Source organism: Excalfactoria chinensis, chromosome 3 (genome assembly GCF_039878825.1).
Source record: "Excalfactoria chinensis isolate bCotChi1 chromosome 3, bCotChi1.hap2, whole genome shotgun sequence".
Classification (NCBI taxonomy): Eukaryota; Metazoa; Chordata; class Aves; order Galliformes; family Phasianidae; genus Excalfactoria; species Excalfactoria chinensis.
Window position 1 is genome coordinate 18,484,084 of NC_092827.1, and position 18,622 is coordinate 18,502,705.

The following is an 18,622-nucleotide window of genomic DNA, read 5'->3' on the forward strand; positions in this document are numbered from 1 at the left end:
TTGGTTTGGTGTTTTTTTTGCATGTGAGGATCTCCTGTTGCTCTCATATTCTTTAGCAGAAATCACTCCACATCTTGACTATGGTTAATATTCTCAGTCAGATACCCCTATCTAGGTATGATTGCAAACCACTAGATCAGTCAATCAATAAATATAGTGTTTTACTGTGAAATTAAAAGAGAAAAGGAAAAAAAAGGAAAGAAAGTCTGAGACATAAAGATATTTTAAGGCATAAGAAAGGGATCATAGCTTTCCAATGAATGGGAGGCACGCAGCAGGGGAAAGGAAAGATGTGAAGAGGGAAAGGTGACAATTTTGCTGAGGAATGCTTGTGTCATTTTCCTTAGGGAGGAGAGGAACAGAGTGGGGAGATGTGGGAGGAGAGCGGTGTGAAGAGGCTCTTTGGGTACCATGGAGATGGGTACAGTGTAAAAATCTGTATACTGTAGATAAGTACGTGGGAGGTTGATATCAAACTCCTACCAGCCAGAAACTGTCTTTGTACAGGGTAAACATGCTAAGGGCTGGAGAGAAAGAAGGCAGCACTTGTTTTAGCCTCTTCCATGCCAGCTGCCTACTTCACATTTAAGAGAGTAGAGGAAAGGGACAAGCAAATATTTTTCCAGCTTGTGCCTTTCAGTGTGACTGTTCTCTTATCTGTATCAGGTCTACCAGGAATGTAAAAATTGTGTTCCAGGGTGTTTCTTTTCCCAAGGAAACTGCCTTGCTGCTCCAGACTTTTCTTTTTCTTTTCTGTCTCTTCTGTACAGTTCCAGCCTTAATTTGATTAACTGGGTGCTCATAATAAATTCATAATGATTCTCCATGGTTCATGAATGTGGGGAAGAAAATGTGACAAATTCACTAGTAACTAAGTGTTATTTTATGTCTGAGTAAGACAGGGTGTTTTCAAGATTCAGTCTTTGTGTTACACTGCTTTGAAAGACTGTCTCTGCTCATTTTCAGATTTCTTTGTTCTCTGCTTCTAATTTTTATGCTTTCAGTGCCTGTAAGGCCGTGCTGTTATTTATATCCATGGCCAAAATGAAAATGCTATAGTTTGGAAGTATTACGATACACTCCTAAGGACCACTGGAGTTTTTCTTTTTAAAATTCAAGAAACACCAGAAAATGATGAATGTAGTTTTCAGGATGTTGTTTTTCATGCCACTCTTTCTTCTTAAAATACGTGTTCCCTGCTGTCTAAATGTGAGTATGAGAAGCTAATACTTCAGTTCAAGTCATACTCTATTCCCATAAGTAGAATTGCTCAGGTTGGAAAAGACCTTAAAGATCATTGAGTCCAACCACAACCTAATCATACTACCCTACCTCTAACAGCCCTTCTGCTAAATCGTGTTCCTGAGCACCTCATCCAGACGGTTTTTAAACACATCCAGGGATGGTGACTCAAACATCTCCCTGGGGAACCTATTCCAGTGCGTAAGCACCCATTCAGTAAAGAAGTGTTTCCTGATATCCAACCTAAACTTACCCTGACACAACTTGAGCTCCTTGTCCTGTCACCTGTTACGAGTGAGAAGAGACCAACCCTGCTCTTGCTGTAAGAGAGAGCATCTTTCAGATGTGCTTGTTTCAGTAGAGTGCTGCATCCTTGTGTTCCCAGGTGAGAAGTAAGTGTTCTGCCTTGTGCCCTCCCTGCATGCACCGCCACAATAAAGTGGGGACTGGTGGCTCCAGGCAGTGCTCTTGCTCTGGCTTCTCCTGGGTGTTTGAACTGCCTCTCACAGAGCAATCTCCTGCACCACTGCAGAACATGGCTTCAGTGGTGCTGTTCGCTTCAGAAAATGACCAGAATTATTAATGCAAGACTTATGTTTAAATGTTTTGTCTGCAGTAGAGTTTCAAGAAGCTGCAGGGAGAAACTCTGCTCCCTGTGGCTTTGTGTCCTGCACAGCTTTCTGTGCGCAGACTGGCTCTTCAACTTAAAATGGCAATAAAAGCTCAGCTTCGCAATGGCACCGTGTCTGCATGTGTGCTTTCTGGAGTAAGCACAGTGCAGCATATTTCTTAAGACTTTAATTTGCTGTGCTGGAGGATGGCTGAGCAGAGGTTCTGGTCCCATGAGGGTTACCACGATGTGCATTGGGTGAAGCCCACAGGGTGGGCTTAGGTCTGTGGTGCTGCTGCAGGGCACCATGTCTGTGACTCTCATCCCTAAGTGCTAAACTTGGCCAAACAGCAACAGCAGTCTTCATGATGAATAAAAATATCGCTAGGTCATAAAGTGCTCTCCTTTCGGAAACTTAACATGAGCTGTGATGGTGCCTAAGGTGTTTGCACTGCTTAGAGGGCTGGCATTTTGACACTGAGGTTATTTGGTCTCCTCTTTGTAGAAACTAATTTTTCTTTTGAGATTTTCAGACTTGAAAGGGCACGTGTTGACCCCCAGGGGAAAATTTATAGAGGACATCTTAGAGCATAGCTTTTAATTGGATTTGTCTCTGAAACAGCAAAGGAAAATGCATTAAGCTTTAAGCTACAGTTTTACAGATGCTGTTAACATTGTAGAAGGTGTTAATTACAGATTTAAAAGTCAGATTGCGTGCTTCAAGCTCAGGTTGCTGCTGGCAGGAGCACCAAAGCTGCATCACAACAGGTGACTTCAGTGTGTAAATCTGTGAAGAAGGATAGAGCTGCCCCAGCCCGAAGAAAGGGCCTGTGGTGGTGGGAAGCTCCTGTAGCCTTTCTCATAGGCATCTCAGCATGGTGATCATGATGAACGACAAGCATAGGCCTTGTCTGTCTCCATTCCATTGAGTTTCCTGTTCAAGCTTTGAGAGCTTGCTGTTACTTGCTGGAAATAGGCATCTGAGAAGTGAAGCACTGTGCTCTGGAGTTTGGTGTTCAGTGATTTATAACAAACTGGACCTCCCAGCCCCAGGGGCTAAAATCAGTATAAAGTCAATTATAGGAGTGGCACTGGCTGATAACATGTTGTCTTTCTAAGTTGAGCACATTTACTTATGTGTTTGTATTATTTTACTCAATTTTTCAATACTGCAGTCTCTGGGAGAGGGTAACACTACCTTTATGGGCAGTAGTAAGCAGCTTATCATATAAGATTCTTCTCAATGTGTGACTCCTAATGAGAGGGGCTCAGGTTTGCACTGTGCAATGTTAATCTACATCCAGAGTGAAAGCACAGAGCTCGATTACATATGCACTCCAACAATCACTAGCTCTTCTTCATGCGATGTTAAAAATATACATATATTAATGTCTGTTTCTTTTTTGCCACAGGTTCTGCCTGGCATACTGCAGAAGCATTGCTGTATTTTACCTGACCGGAACACAGGTAAACTTTTTTCATGGTGACTTAATATTGGATTGTGGTTTGGAGAAATAGAAACACGCACTGGATAAGTCTCGTTTGCTACATACAATCACCAAAGTCTACTCTAGAGGGTGATGGCTTGGATTCTTTGTTTAAATGATCTGGCTTCATTTGAAGATTTTGTTTTCTGTTAGCTTTCTGGAGCTATTGCTTTTTTGGAGATCGCTATCAGGTCTCGCTTATAAAGGTACTTGTGTGGATTTCTGAAATTACCATTCTGTTGAGATAAGGGGTTTAATACTGGAATCTGAAATCTGGTCCTCTTGATTCACAAAGGCGTTAAGCTGTAAGTTGTATGTATGTGTAGCAGGGTTAGAATATAAGATAACTCAAACACACTTGGGTATGAAAACAGATGTCACTTCTATTGCTTCTTTGTGACTGCTGAAGTATTTTTGTGCTTACCTACTGTATAGTTGGGAGTTGCCAGCAGGTGCAAAGTAAAGTTTCTGTGTTCCACTTTTGCTGTTTCCTCCATTAATGGCAGGAAGCAGGAGAAGAAAAGTTCAGAATAGATGTGGGGATATTTCAATTCGTTCCTAGACAAGAGGAATGACTGAATTTCTAGCAGGTTTCGGATGCGGTTTCTGGATCCCAGCAAAAATAGATAATAGTTAAGCAGAGGTGAAGAGATGCCCATTGTGTCATCTGCAAGCTCGCTCCCCAGGATTTTGTGGTAGTAGGCTTTGTCAGTCTGTGTTCAGCGAGAAGAGCTGTGCTCCCAGGGTGGATGGAGCTGTGGCTTTCCACTCTGCAGGGGCACTCGTTCTCTGCAGCTCTGAAAGGAAATGCACAGTTAGAATCCCACACCGTTCAATTTTTCTTGTGCAGACCACAGTAAATAGTAGAGTTGTCTGTCCTTTCTTTGCTTCTTCCTATCTTCATCTTCTACTTGTCTATACTCAATGGAGGCAGGAGTAGCTTGCAGCCACTTCATAGGACTGCATTTACATTGCAGGGAAGCTGAATTTGGTTGATGGAGTTGATTAAACATAGATAAACCATTTTCTTGTTTGATTATGTTGGAATCCATAAATGCACATTAAGAAGGCAATCATTGAATTTGTGTAAATTTGGAGTGTACTATTTGAATTCAGACATTTACATTGTATATAATCCTACACAACTCTGATCTCATTAATTGAGGCAGGAGAAATGGCCTGATTGCAAGCTTTGGATCTCTGTCTGTGTTCAGGTGCTACTGAACATGGTAGGAGCATGCAGACTTGGGTGTTGTACCTAATGAAATGGAGACAGGGCAAAAGATGTGAAGTGGAAGATGATTGTAGGAGAGGAACTAAAACCTCTGGGGGCTACTCAAATGTTGAGAAATGGGATGGGTAAAAGACAGAAGCATTAGTAGTTTTTCCACTTGTTCATATCCGCTCAACAGTTAGGAGGCCAGCTTAGGAGTCTTAGGCTAGGACTTGAAGACTCCCACTACAACCAAGCTCTTTCCCAGTCTTAACACAGAAGCTACTGGGGAGCTACACTACAGAGAAGGAAGAAAGCCCTTGGGAACGATGGGGCGTGTGATACAGCCTTGCTCACCTAGCTGCTGTTCCCAGCTTACCCAGCCTTGAGTCTTGGGAATACCTTTAAACCCATCTTTGAAGTAGAGGCCTTGGATAATCCATGCCTTGGAAAATTTCATACTGTGGTGACTCTTCCTGCATTGTTGAAGTGCCAGCACTTATTCTCTCAGTGTCAGTACTCTGTATTTGTAAACTGGAGAACAGAGCTGTACACATAAAGAAAGTACATGGGAACATGCATCACATTCTGCTTGTGTGTTGATACATCTGCTGCAGACTTTTATTTTCGGTTCTTACAACTTGGCTATGTGTCATGGTTTTGCACTATGAAAACATTTCTTGCAGAACCTTTCAAAAAGGAAGATATGGAACTAATTCAGCTGCTATGAAGCAATGCCATTTTGGAAAAAGACATGATATTTAACAGGTTTAGGTGTTTCAAGAATGGAAGAAGGTTTAGGTTTTCAAACAGGTAAAGTAGCTACAAAATCTCAGACCCTGAGTTAGGTGCTTGCATTAAGGTTTTCTAATAGATAATGATGTTTAATTTCTGAAGTGTTAATTTATATGTGGCTTTCTCTTAGTCATATTTTCATTACGAAGCTAAACATTTATATAGCATGCATTGGCATAATGTATGTTTATTATCATGTTAGCTGGAATCCAGAACCTGTATTTGCCACATACTCCATGCCCCAAGAGGCAAAAGATCCCAGATCAGACACCTTCATTCTGGACATCTTTCTTGATTGCCATAAACATCCTGAAGACTGTACTGATGTCCCTTCTTGGTTTCTTTCCATCTCCCATAAGTTAATGAGCCAGCAACAACTGGGGTACATTAGCAGGTATAAAGTTAATTGAAAAAAAGCAGTTACATGCTCTGTACAGGTGTTACTAACAAGATCATAAGGAGAAATAGTGTGAAGATACTAATGACTGGGCAGGGAGCAGCTTCCTCATTTTCTTGAATTATTTCCCCCTCTATTTCAAGCTCCAGATGGGAAAAATAAGCCACCCTTTTTGATGTATGCCCACCAGCCTTTGTGCATGTATGCAGGCAGATATAATTCCCTTTATACATATTTCCATCCCCAGCCTACTGGAACTCCTCAGCTAAGTCGGAGATCTCTCTTGTAACTGCATGGTCACTTCTGTAAATCTCAAACAGATGCTAAGGATGCTCTTCCCCTCCTCCCTTCCCCCTTAGTGAGGTTTGCAGTTATAATGATGGCTTAGAGAGCTGTTCACACCATGTGAATGTTACACATTATAACCCTGAAATAACAATAGAGAGGTAGCTTTTAAGTACAAAATACCTTGGCATTCCAAAACAAGCAAATAAACAGAATCAAACAAACAAAAGATGAGGGATGGAACTTTCTATGAAATAGAGAATTTAGTCAGTGTTTGCTGATGGCGATTTATAGATAAAATTTATGCTTTTTAGTTTTGTTTTTTGTTTCTAGTCCTTCTTGAAGTACAGATCTTTGGACAGTACATGTGGGCTGTTTAGCTATAGATGCTTTCACACAAAGAAAAAGTGGAAATGAATGTGAAAGCTTTTGCTTTTGTGTATGCTGTGTTTATGCAGTCTCAGACTCGATCACTGAGTTTGGAGTTCAATTTCTCCTTGTGCCAGGGCTACCAGCATTGTGATCTAGTACTGTAAATGATCCTTGAGATGGGTACAAGTATTCTTGGTGCGGAACATCAGGTGAGTTAACAGTGGGAATCATTAACAGAATTGTTCTGCGCAATTTTTACCATTGCTGTAGCTGCTAAATGGACGTTCTCATTCTGCAGAGATGCTGATGGGTGTTTGCATTGTCTGCCACAGTTTTGCTCTTGATACACAATCATTAGTTTCCTATGATGAAAGAAAATTGCACAAGAAGCTTCTGTACTATTCTTTTTCATCAGAGCTGTGAGTTTAATATATTGTGGACTCTAAGTTTGGGCTCAGTTTTGCAGTGAAGATCCCAGAGAAAGCAACGAATCAATAGTCACTAACAGCTTCTGGTGTTGATTTGTTCTCTGATGCTTTAAGCTTGCATTTCCTCTCTGATGGTGAAGGAGAACATAGGCACAATAAAGCAGATTCACACACCTATCAGGATGACTTGATTCTGATAAATAGCTCTGTTAGACTTTAAATAACACTCTTAAATAAAATAATAATAAATAAATAAATAAGGAGAGAGAGATTTATACTGTCTCAAGTTTCTTCATCATCCATTTTCAGGTCAGCTCTTGTGTGCTGATATTGAACTTGCGCAAGACATTACATCCTTTATTATAATCATTTTGTTTTGTCCATTGCATTGGCCAAAATTACATTGACACAAAGTGGGACCAGTGTTCTGTTCTCTGCAAAGAATGAATAATATCTGCTTGAGAAACTGGTAATTGCTTTAGATACAAAGGCAGGAGTTTAATAATAACCAATCTGTTGTTTGGGTAAAGTATAGCGCAAGGCAGTAATGTTTCATCCTTCCTTTGTTTGCTTTTCTTTCTGTTGCTTGAAAAACAAATATTGAACAGGAGAAAAATCTAAGATGGTATTAAAAAGAATTATTACATGAAACTTTACTAAATTGCATGAGGAAGTTAACATTGTTTTTTTAATTTTCCTTAATGATGTCTACACCTGGGTTGCCTTAGTAGATTTTAAAAGGCAAGTTTTGGTGATTTATATGACTTACAGCTAGCAAATGTATTGCTAACTTCTAGTGTTGGTGAGGTTTTATTTGTTGGTTTCTTTGCTTTTAATATATAAAATGCATCTATATGGACCGGCATCGGTCGGTTTGATTTCATGGGAGGAATTACAGAACAGTGTCTGACAGTCCGGCAGTTCTGTTACAAAAATAAGTTATCGTTTTTTATGTCATCTTCCACCTGAACAGTTTAAAATACATTTAATCGTGATGGATTTTTGTCTGGTGTGGTTGAGATGAAGAAGTCTTATCCCTGCCTTTTTCAGAAGATGAAATGATATTATCAGCTGTTGCAATGCAAGAATATTTGCTAGGGTTATATGTAATCCTTCTTAGAAGTCCTTTGCCTAACTTGAGGTCATCCTTTTACTTTGAAAACGTGGCTATAGATTTTTAGGCAGCTCCTGCAGGTTTCACCTGCTGGCTGCTTGCTGAGTTCAACACAAGCACTCTCATTCAGATGTTCAGCTGCAGGCTGCCTGCTGGTACTTTCCAGCCCTGTTTCCATGGAAATAGGAATTAGAGGGGTGAAAATAAAGCAAGAGTAAGTATTTTCCTAATCTTTTACTTAATCCGGAATATCTCATACCTTGCCATCAAGGTTGTTTTGCCTTTAGTTGGACAGTCATGTGATGGTAACTTTTGCAAAAGAATAAATAAATGAATCGTTGTCACTTAGAGCTGTGGCGAGCAATACCTATTGCCATAACTCTGTAGAGGTATATGGGATCACCAGCAAAGGATGAAGAAGGGAGAATTGAATTGGACCGTGAGGATAAATGGATGAAAGGATGTGAAGTGATATCCAGTGGCAGGGGTGATAAACTGTGACAGAAGTTCTTGTCAATTGTGGCTCATGTGATGACAATGCTGACAGTAATTAATTAGAAAATGAACCTAAGGGAAGAAAACATCCTAGCCAGAGAAGATCTAATTTAAATGCTCCACTCCGAGTGTGAAACGAGGATATCCTCAGAACATAATTTGGAGTTCTCAAATCTCCTGAGAGATGCCTGCTCTCCAGTCTCTGTCCCCCTAGGCTACTTACTACTCAACAGAGTCAGGGCTACAGAACTGAAGCTGTGTAGGTGTCTGTGTGGTGAGGTGAGCATCCCAGTTATTGTGTGCAGTCCTTATATCCACTCTTCTGCTCTTTCCCTCTGGGCTGAACTACTGTCCCTGTTCTGTGTTGGCCATTCCTTGGGAAGAATAGGTCTGGGGTCCTTGGGCTGTGTTTCTTACTCTGCCATCAGCGATCTGTCGTGCAAGCAGAGAAGCAGGAACGGGAGGTACCTAGCCTCTGCTGTGCTGAGGGAGGATCTGCTTTATGCACATCTGATCTGCTTTATGCACATCAGTCTGTGTAGCCTGACCAGACTCTTTATTCAGCTTCCCTGGTCCTACAAGTGAAAACTTTTCCCTATTCACATTTGATTCGCCTGAATCTTCCTTGCTGCAGCTTGAGTTTATTAACTTGTTTGTATGATGGGTGCCTTCAGTTTCTCAGCTCCTTCCAGATACCCTTTCTATATCTGAAGACTGTTTATCCTGTCTTATCTCCCTTTAGATTCGATTGTCTAAGCTAACAAATTCCACTCTTCTCCTCTTCCATATGTATTACATTACCATACATCTGAAACTGACATGTTTTGAATGTAACTTTTATTTCAGTGAGTGCTTTCATCCCCACCTGGATTTGTTTAGGAAAGCTAACAGAGTGTAGCAGCTCTCTAAATGTGACGTGATCACTGATTAGCTAATGTCTAATATTCTATTTTTACACTGAATAAACTTCCATGTTTCATTCTGTCTGTGCCTTTTCTTCTTCCAGAAGACCTGATTGACTTGTCTGAGCATGTTATCAGGAGGTTTGAGTACAGATACTAAACATTTTTGTTGTAATATTCCTGAGTGGGCTGGGTTTCACCTGTGTCTTTCCTGATTCTTTCTTTTAAGTTCTTTACTATGAGAGTTGTGAGGTGCTGGAACAGGCTGTCTGGAGAGGTTGTGGATGCCCCATCCCTGGAATTGTTGAAGACCAGGTTGGATGGGGCCCTGGGCAGCCTGGTCTAGGATTAAATGTGGAGGCTGGTGGCCCTGCCTGTGCTGGGAGAGTCAGAGATTCATGATCCTTGAGATCCCTTTCAAGCTGAGCCATTCTGTGCTTCTCTTCCTGTCACCCACCCAGCAAGATCAATATGAGTCTATTACCTGGACTTTGGTCCCGAGTCAGTGTTTTCTTCTAGCTTTTCTGATATGTACAGATCAGCAGCACATGTAGCGTGGTCATAAGGGGCCACTGTGTTTTTTTTGCATTTCTCTCAGCGATTCAGAATCCAGATGACAAGCAACTGACCAAAGCTATCAGCTTTTCAATAGAGATAATTTGCAGTGAAGTCAAGATGGAACCAGAGAGCTGTGTAAGAAATCATCTTTTATTTTTAGTTTCTATCCTGTGGGTTGATTTGGATTTCTTAGTATTGTTAGATGTCTAGCCAGAATACAGAATGACATGCTTGTAGTCTCAAGCCAGCCAGGAGACTGCCTTGTCTTATGTGATTTGGCTCTGCTTAGGACTATCTAGTTTAATCCACTAAAATCTGGTCTCTCTGCAGTTGCAAAATTACAGGCAGTTTGGGGTAGATGCAAATTTCAAAGGTGGATAGAACTATTATCTCAAGGTCAGTAGGACCTCCACCTTCAATAACTTCAGTACTTTGAATTCTTTATTACCGTCAGTAATTCGGTATTTTCGGTACCTCTTGGTATAGAGTTAATTAGGATTTGTTGTTCCACAAACAATAATTGATTAGGTCAGGATGTTCTGGATATATGTGAGGGTGAAACTGTTTGAAGACTCCAGCTGGTGCAGATCTCTATACCATTTTGCTAATGAAACCGATTGCATGGCTTTAGCACATGGCTCCCGTTCTTCAGTCTTTGCTCTGTATCCTAGTTGGCTGGGAGTCATTTTTGGATTTCAGCATTCTCCACTATGCCCAGTTTCTCCTTCCATCCCTTTCCTGACGGGAAGTCATGGTTGTGTTTCACCCAGAACTGTGCCATCTCCAAACCAAAACCAAGCAAGAAAGTTCACTGATGTTTGGCTACTGTATGAAATGTTCCAAGATCAGTAAAATGTGCTTCCTCAACAGGCGAGACTGACGAACCCTTCTGCTCTGGGGACTAAATTTAAACCATGTGCTCTTGAATACCACTTTGACAACGATCTCAGCCTCATGTGCCTTGACAGGGATATGTGTGGGTGAGCAGGGGCTGAAGAAGGGACTCTAAGTCAGTAAAGCATACTTCTAGAGACAGAAATGTGAGTGGGCATATGTGTTTGCAATGTCTTTGTCTAGCATCAGAAGAGCTCTGGTTGGCTGAAGGTGTGTAGGAAGGAAGTTCTCTCCAGAAAACAGCATCTCTTACAAGAAAGCTTACTTGACCTTTATTTCTGAGTTGTTTTGTAAAGCGTTCTCAATGTGTACAGCTCAGTTACCGAAGGAATTGATAATAAACATATATCATCAGCAGCAGAATCTGCATGCAGCCCTGATAACCAGTCATGTTAGTAATGCGGCTGAGCATTGCTAAAAAGGAGGTATGTGGAATGACTGATATCTGTAAGCCAGGAGTTGAGATTTTTATTTTTAAGTGCTTCCATCTATTTGTGAAATGGTTGCCCAGGCAGTATATAAATCACGTGGATTGAGGGGGTGTGTATGTGAGTGTACAATGCATGGGCATTCTCCTGCAGAGGAATAAAGTTTTGAAGTCCACTGCCAAAATGTATGACTTTGCCAACACAGTGCGCAGTGTGTGGGTAGAGGTAAAGAGCACGTAATTCAGCAGAGAAATCAAAAGAGAAATTTTTACTCATTCTGTAAGGCAAAATGTGTCTCCGAAGAAGCTAAAATGTTAGTACTGTTTTGTAGAACAACTACCAATTAATGGTGAGGAGCACAGGGAATTCATTAAGGTCTCAGAAGAATCTGGCTGTAATACTGGAGGAGTCTTGGATTCATTGCTTTCATATATATGCAGTAGACCACACTGGGATTTCATTCCCATTAGAGGATCTGGCTTCGATTGCAGGCCATAAGAAACCACCCCCTCACCTTTGAAGGGCCTCATTGCCTACACAGGGTTATCTCTGCTACCCATTTCAGTACTGTCTTGTCTCACTCCAGCCATGATGAGACAGCTCTGCAAGAAGAGATCTCATGGCTGGTACATGTAAATCATTCAGTTGTGCAAAACATAGGAGTAATAAACATGTTTTTATTTGCTGACAGCTCCTTAACATGTTGATTATATTCCTTTTTTCTCCCTTTGATTTACAATTCAATCATACAAGTAGATTTAGGAGTTAAAATGCATCCTTTTGTAACCTCAGAAGTGTCCTGGTTCTGAGTGGAGGAAATGTAATGGAAGCAGCACTGCAAGTGACCGTCACAGTCTTTGCCCGCAGTCACTTCATTTCTATTGTAATCTCCATTTTTTGTGGAATATCTTCATGATTCTGAAGTTAAAAGTGTTGTTTTTTGTTTGTTTGTTTCTTTTTCCAGAAGACATGAGAATAATAGATATTAACATAGAATTTTACTTGCAAAAAAACCCCCAAAAAAGTTAGACAAAATGAGAGATAGAGCTCAGAACTACCCCCAAAAATCACCAAGAAACTCATGTTTGCTTTTTTGTCCTCCGTCTTCTACCCCCACTTTTACTAGAAGATGGGGAGGATATGGGGAATTGAGTTCTCTGAGATGCTCAATGTTAGGTAACTTTTATTTTCACAAGACGCCTGAGTGATCCTTGTGTTCTCTAAGGCATGCTGCTCGATTTGGAGCAGTCTGCCACACATTTAGGACTTGTATTTAACTCCCCAGGATTAAATAACAGGCTTAAAAAGCTGTAGCATATAAGCCTCTCCATGACAAAAACATGAGAACTGACTTATCTTCCAGTTATGTGCTTTCCAGAAAAAGACGCCCTGCATGCACTGATGCACTTCCTCCAGATCTCTGACTTTATTAATGCACAATTTTTCCCATCCTCCTTACTTCTTCTTGTATTATCCGATGGGGTGGGAGTACTAAAACATACATTTTGTTTTGAAAACATCTGAGCCGTTCATGCTTTCCATTTAAAGATAAACTACATTGATATTCTCTGTGCTTAAAAAGGTTATTCTAAGCTAGAATGGTTTTATTTGTAGTAATGCTGCATGACGTGGTTCTCCTGTCTTTTGAGATAGTATAACATAATAGGCACTATAAATAACAGCTGCTAATGTCTACAATTGTGTACAACAGGCAGTAATTTAACCACTTGTCTCCTTTCTGTCATGATGGGAAATATCAAATGTTTCTGCACCAGTAATGCCTATGATCCCTAAAGCTGTTAGAGGTGGTTATTGTAGAAGTATATCACCAGTGGCAGCACTGCAGCCTCTGCCCTTGAGATTAAAACATGGAGAATGTTTCAACGTGCATATTTCAGGCATCTTGATGTGACTCTGCATTGGATCAGACACTGGCCATACCTCCTGAGGATCTCTCCCAAACTGCCAGCCAAGGGGAGGAATGCTGCTGAGCTAAAGGCAAAAGCAGGTGAAGCACTCAGGAACAGGCAAAAGCATTCTGTTAAGCTTATCTTTCATGTGGCAAGGGTCACTGGGGCAGAGAAGTGGCAGAGGAGGAGAAGATGAGGGCATTTCACCATAGAGGAAAGTGGCATTTCAGTATACCTCTGTGAAAGTAATTCTTCAAGTCTGGGTACACACTGACACTTGTAGGTGATGTTGTTTATATATATTAGTTTGCTAGACTTCAGCAGATAACTGCTTAAGTGAGGACATGTGAATTTGTAGTTGATGAAGCTGCTGTGAACAAGCAAAGAACAGGAGTCTCCCAGGTGTTACTTGTATGTGGTTTAAAATCAAGGAAGAAGCAATAGGGAAGAGGGCAGCAGGGAGAAACCATGAGAAGCGTGGCTCATAATTGTTCGCATCTGACAGCAAACCCTGGGGATGAATCATTGAAGATTTTCAGTGGTATATTTAGGAAACCTAAACTTACCAAGGAGTAATGATGGCATGACAAAAAGCCATGGGGGCATTGCAGGCTGTGTTACATTATACAATGGCTTTTCGAGTGTCCTTTGTAAACTGAGGACTGATCCTCTGTACTGTGCTATTAAAACTTCTTGGGAGCCAGGAGCCTCCATACTGAACATGGGCAGAACAATGCTGGAGGCTTCAGCTGACAGAACTTCAATTCATGAACCACCTTCACAAATATATTTGGAAATTGTGAGTCACAGGAATCAGCCCACAAGGCATAAGAAATTACATCATGGTTAAACTGTAGGTGATTATAAATGTAAGGGGTAAGATATCATATAAGCTGAAGGGAAAGGAAAGCATATTTGAAAATCCTTCAGTACTGATTGCTCCTGCACTTGTTTGTAGGGCAATTGGAGACCGCAATAGGAAACGAAAAAACCTAAAGAGGTAGAACAAGTGTGATGTGGACTGTTATTAATGTATGTTAAATGATCTTTCTCTTATTGCTATAAAGATTTAGAAATCCTGTACAGTCATGAGCTCCTCTGCATTAGGACTACTGATCCATGTTTAGTATACCTGAATATAAATCTTACTGATGCCTTCTGTGTACACAAAATATATGTTATAACGATTCTTTTAAAAAGATCGTTAGAATTCATTGCCCAGTGCTGAAATTTCCTAACTCTTTCCAGTTTCTATGGAAACTGGAATAATAAGAAGACACAATAAACAGATGCACTGTATTATAAGCCTCCACTTCTGTAGGACATCCATTTTATTAATATGTGTCCAAATTATTCTGGTGACAGGTATTATGCATTTGATCATGCATACAGTAATGTATCTATTTCCTTTTGACTGAAGACTCATCTTCTAGCTTTGAGGGCTTTTACTTTGGTCTTCAGTCATTTTCCTGAACCATGGGTGGGGTGGTATGTGCCAGCACTTAGTGCACTACTGCTCATAACACTTAGCTCATAAGGGAGTAGTAGGTGCTTAATAATGTTTAAAATGCTTCAGAGGTGGGAAAATCTTAAAATGCAGAAGTAGACTCGTTACTAGCTAATACAGAAAATCAAAATTTCCTTTGGATGAGATTCTTTTGAACTTGCTTGCGCGGCATGGTTTTCTATGGGCCTAGCTGGCAAAGTATAGCCTGCTGCTTGTAAGGGTAACCAACATGCCTTTTGTGGAATAAATTACATCTCACAAAGTGTAGTGTCATCATATGGAACCATGCTCAGTTTCAGTCCTTGACACAGTTTTTCTGTGCAGCGCTGAGAGCTCTCCTTAGCAGAACCAGCAGGCTGCAGGAAGGAACACAGAGCATATCCCTGCCACACTGGGGACTGTGCTTCTTGCAAACACAGCTTCTGAACCAGGGAGTTCAGGCTGAGGAGGTGAATTTTTGTACTCACTGTTGATGCCGTGAACTTCCCACAAGATCACTGATCTCAACTTGTGTTTTAGAAATGAACCTTTCTACTGCAAAACAAGATTTACTACTGCTGAAATAGGTAGTCAGATTTAAAAAAACGATGGTAAAAGAATTCAATTGGCTTAGTGAAATATAGTAAGAGACGGGGTTAGACTTGATGGATGGTACTGTGTAAAAAGGAATGAAGTTGCAATATGCTATGGGCAGTGGATAGTGCTTAATTCATTGAAGATCTGCTGTACTAAATGTTTGCCAAAGTCAATTGCTAATTTTATTTAGCGATAGTTGCTTTTAAAAATCTAAGAGTAAAATTGACAGGGATGTTGGGATTAAGGAAGGAAAAATATTCAAAGAATCCTTTCCTGAGGATCATCAGGTCACATCTTGAAATCCTTGCAGTTCTCCAGATGGTGGTGGGAAAACACCAAAAGCCCAGTTTGTAAGTTTCTCTTTTTAGATGCTTTAGCACTGTTCTGCTTATCACTGTTGGTGCAAGGCATGAGATAACCTGATTTAGCAACCTTTTGGGTTTTGGATACAGTGGTGTCAAATGGTGATCCTCAAAGGCACAGAATGTTTTGATATCCAAAAAAAGGCTAAGCTGTTGGATGGGATTATAAACAGGTATTTGTATCAACCCTTGCAAACACATCTGTCTTGATGAGTAAGTGAGTAAGTGCTGACATATTCTACCAGCATCAGTTCAAGGAGAGTAGTGCTGTGAGGGAGTCCCCGTGCTTAGACAAACTTCTTCATAACTGCTGGACTCAAGGTGCTAATAAAGGCACATCAGTCAGTAGAGGCAGAGAAGATGGCTTAGAAGGAGGTAATATTATTTTTATTGTTATTTTCCATGCAATGTAGACTGTAAGCCTTTGATATGATTGTCTTTCCATTTTTTGTATTAACTTGAAACAAAATAGATTGCATCATCCTTTTTTTTTTTTTTTTTTTTTTTTGTTTTGATTGAACTTCTTGTCTTTGGAATTCAAGTTCAAGAAAAGATAAAACTTAAATAGATTGGGTTGCCAGTCCTTTGCATAAGATTTGCCTTCATTGTAGAAGGCAGATTTTGTCCTTAATGTGGACTTCCTCAAAACCTCAACTTTATAACCATGAAGGCAGAGTTCTGTTGAGAACTATTAGAAGTAATCTTTGCTGGGCTGTATTCATTGTTTTCTGCTAGAGTTAGTCTCTGACTTGCTTGCTCATGTTATTCATGTATGTCTTCTTTTGCAACTCTTATCATATAAGTTCTTGTGGAAGACATCCTCTGTCACTAAATTATTTTTATTTTGTTGAGTTGTAACTCAAGAACATCGTAGATCACAGATGTATTCTCTGATGTTTTCATCTTTTTTTTTTTTTTTTTTTTTTTTTTTTTTTTTTTCCTTAGGGCGTTTCACAGCTCAGCATAGTCAATAACCTCAGTCTTCTCCCTTGTTGGTAGTTCTTCTAATCTTTATTTATTTATTTATCTATTTATTTATTATTATCTTTTTCCGTCAGCTTTATCACTTCATTGGATATTTTTCTGATTTCTATGTCTAATGTTTTGTGGCTCCCTGCGGAACTTCTTCTCTCTGGTTTAGTGCCCTTCCTTTCTATGTTCTGATTTTATTCTTTGTAACTTACCTGATTATTTATTTATTTGTTTATTTATTTATGTAATATAATGTAAGACACACATCCTATGTTGACATTCAGTATATTTAAAAGTAAGTAATTTACTGTTTGAGCTAGTGTATCCATAACTATTCAACATCTGATTTAACTGAAAATGCCTTTCAGCATATAGTAACACAAGTTATTGACAGATTATTCTCAACTGTAAACAACAGAGCATCTTTAACTCGCACTGGAATCTCTGCTTGGCATTTTATAAGACTTATGGCTTCCTGAACCTTGACTTTGTTTATCTTCAATATTATTTCTTTGCTATTGGATCTTTTGAATAAGGCACAAAAGTTTCACCATAAATAATTCTTTTTCCCATTTAAAGTGTTTGATGGTAGCCAAGTCTTGCTAGAGCTTGGGAGGTTTAACTTGCAGTACACATCTTCTGGTGTTTCGTTGTTACCCACTTCCTTCTGTCAGTCATGCCACAATGTTCTTGCTCCTTAAATTGCTTCCGAACTCCCACAAGCAGCCCCTTTTCACTAGCATAATCAGTTCCTATTGCATTTGGTTTATTTTTTTCAGAAATATTCTTCCTTTCCAAGTCTCCTGCGCTGCATTTTGTAAGTTCTTAGATTATAAATCTTTTCCACAGTTCAGGTTTTCTGGTATGGTTTATAGTATCTGTCTCTTTAGGAACATGTTCTCTACTCACATTTGATATTTTCCTTATGAGTGGGAACTCTGAATTTACAGCACAGTCTACCTATAAGCATAACATAATGTGGAACTGTTGGCTAATGCTGTAGGGAAACATAAAGTGATAGAATGATTTGGGTTGGAAAGGACCTTAAAGATAATCTTCTCCAAACTCATCTACCATGGACAGAGACACCTTCCACTAGAACAGGTTGCTCAGGGTCCAACCAACCTGGGCCCTGAAAGGATGGTAGTTTAATTGCAAATATATAGGTATAATTGATACTTATGAAATTTAATAGAATAATCTGAAAGACAATTTCACCTCATGGAATTTCTGAAGAATATGAAATGTGAATGTGCCCAATATCATGTTTAATCCTGTATAAGACTGCCTATAGTAGAGTAAACCAGCTGTCTTCTCATTTTTCATTGTAATTGATTTGGTTCTTTTCATGCACTTTCCATTTTAATTGATTCATATAACAGATATTATATCTTTATCTTCTCTTTGGCTCCTGCAAACTTTGTTCATGCCCACCAGGAGGTCACTAGATGGCTGTGTAGCCTGTAATAGTCTCCACAATGTTCTAAAGCAGTATATGTCCATGTTTGATTAGCCTTACTGCTAGATGTTGTGCAAAATACTTCAAATTGAATGTATACTGTTGCAGCTTTAAATCTACTGCTATTTATTTAGTCCATCAGGGACAGAGAATAGATGATTGTTATCTCTTTTTTTTTTTTTTTTTGCTATGGCATTTTATATGCCTGGAAACTTTTGTCCTTGATTTCAGATTTCTCTTTTCTAGTACAAAAAAATACTGAAACAGTTTCTTGGCACTTGACTGTGTTTTCTAAACCTCCTGGGGAAAGGTAAATCTTTCCTTCATAAAATCTTTCTCTCAACTGTGATATGAGTGCACTGAAATGTGCTCTTTCAGTGGGAAGAAAATGTGACCAGAGTTCATCGAATGCAAGACTGTCCTGTGGTTAAATGTGGTTGGTCGGTTGATTTTTGTTGTTTTGTTCTTTTGCCCAAATGCAAGCTCTGCAAACATGCATTAAACATTTGCCTCTGTTTGGGTACTAATTGAAAAGCAAATGATATAGGAAACACAGCAGCCCAGCTGAATTAATGTTTCTTAAATTATGTGAACTGGAATCATTAAAAAAAAAAAA

General features: G+C 39.7%; 1 protein-coding gene across 12 annotated transcripts in view; it reads left to right on the forward strand.

Annotated features, from left to right (window-relative positions):
- The window catches only part of DLGAP2 (DLG associated protein 2), a 448,809-nt gene that overhangs the window by 73,617 nt on the left and 356,570 nt on the right, over positions 1 to 18,622 (forward strand). For all 12 annotated transcript variants that reach the window (XM_072333743.1, XM_072333749.1, XM_072333745.1 and 9 more), the window contains one exon: positions 3,265 to 3,319. In XM_072333743.1, coding sequence (XP_072189844.1) covers positions 3,265 to 3,319 — 55 coding nt within the window. The remainder of the gene's footprint in view (positions 1 to 3,264; positions 3,320 to 18,622) is intronic.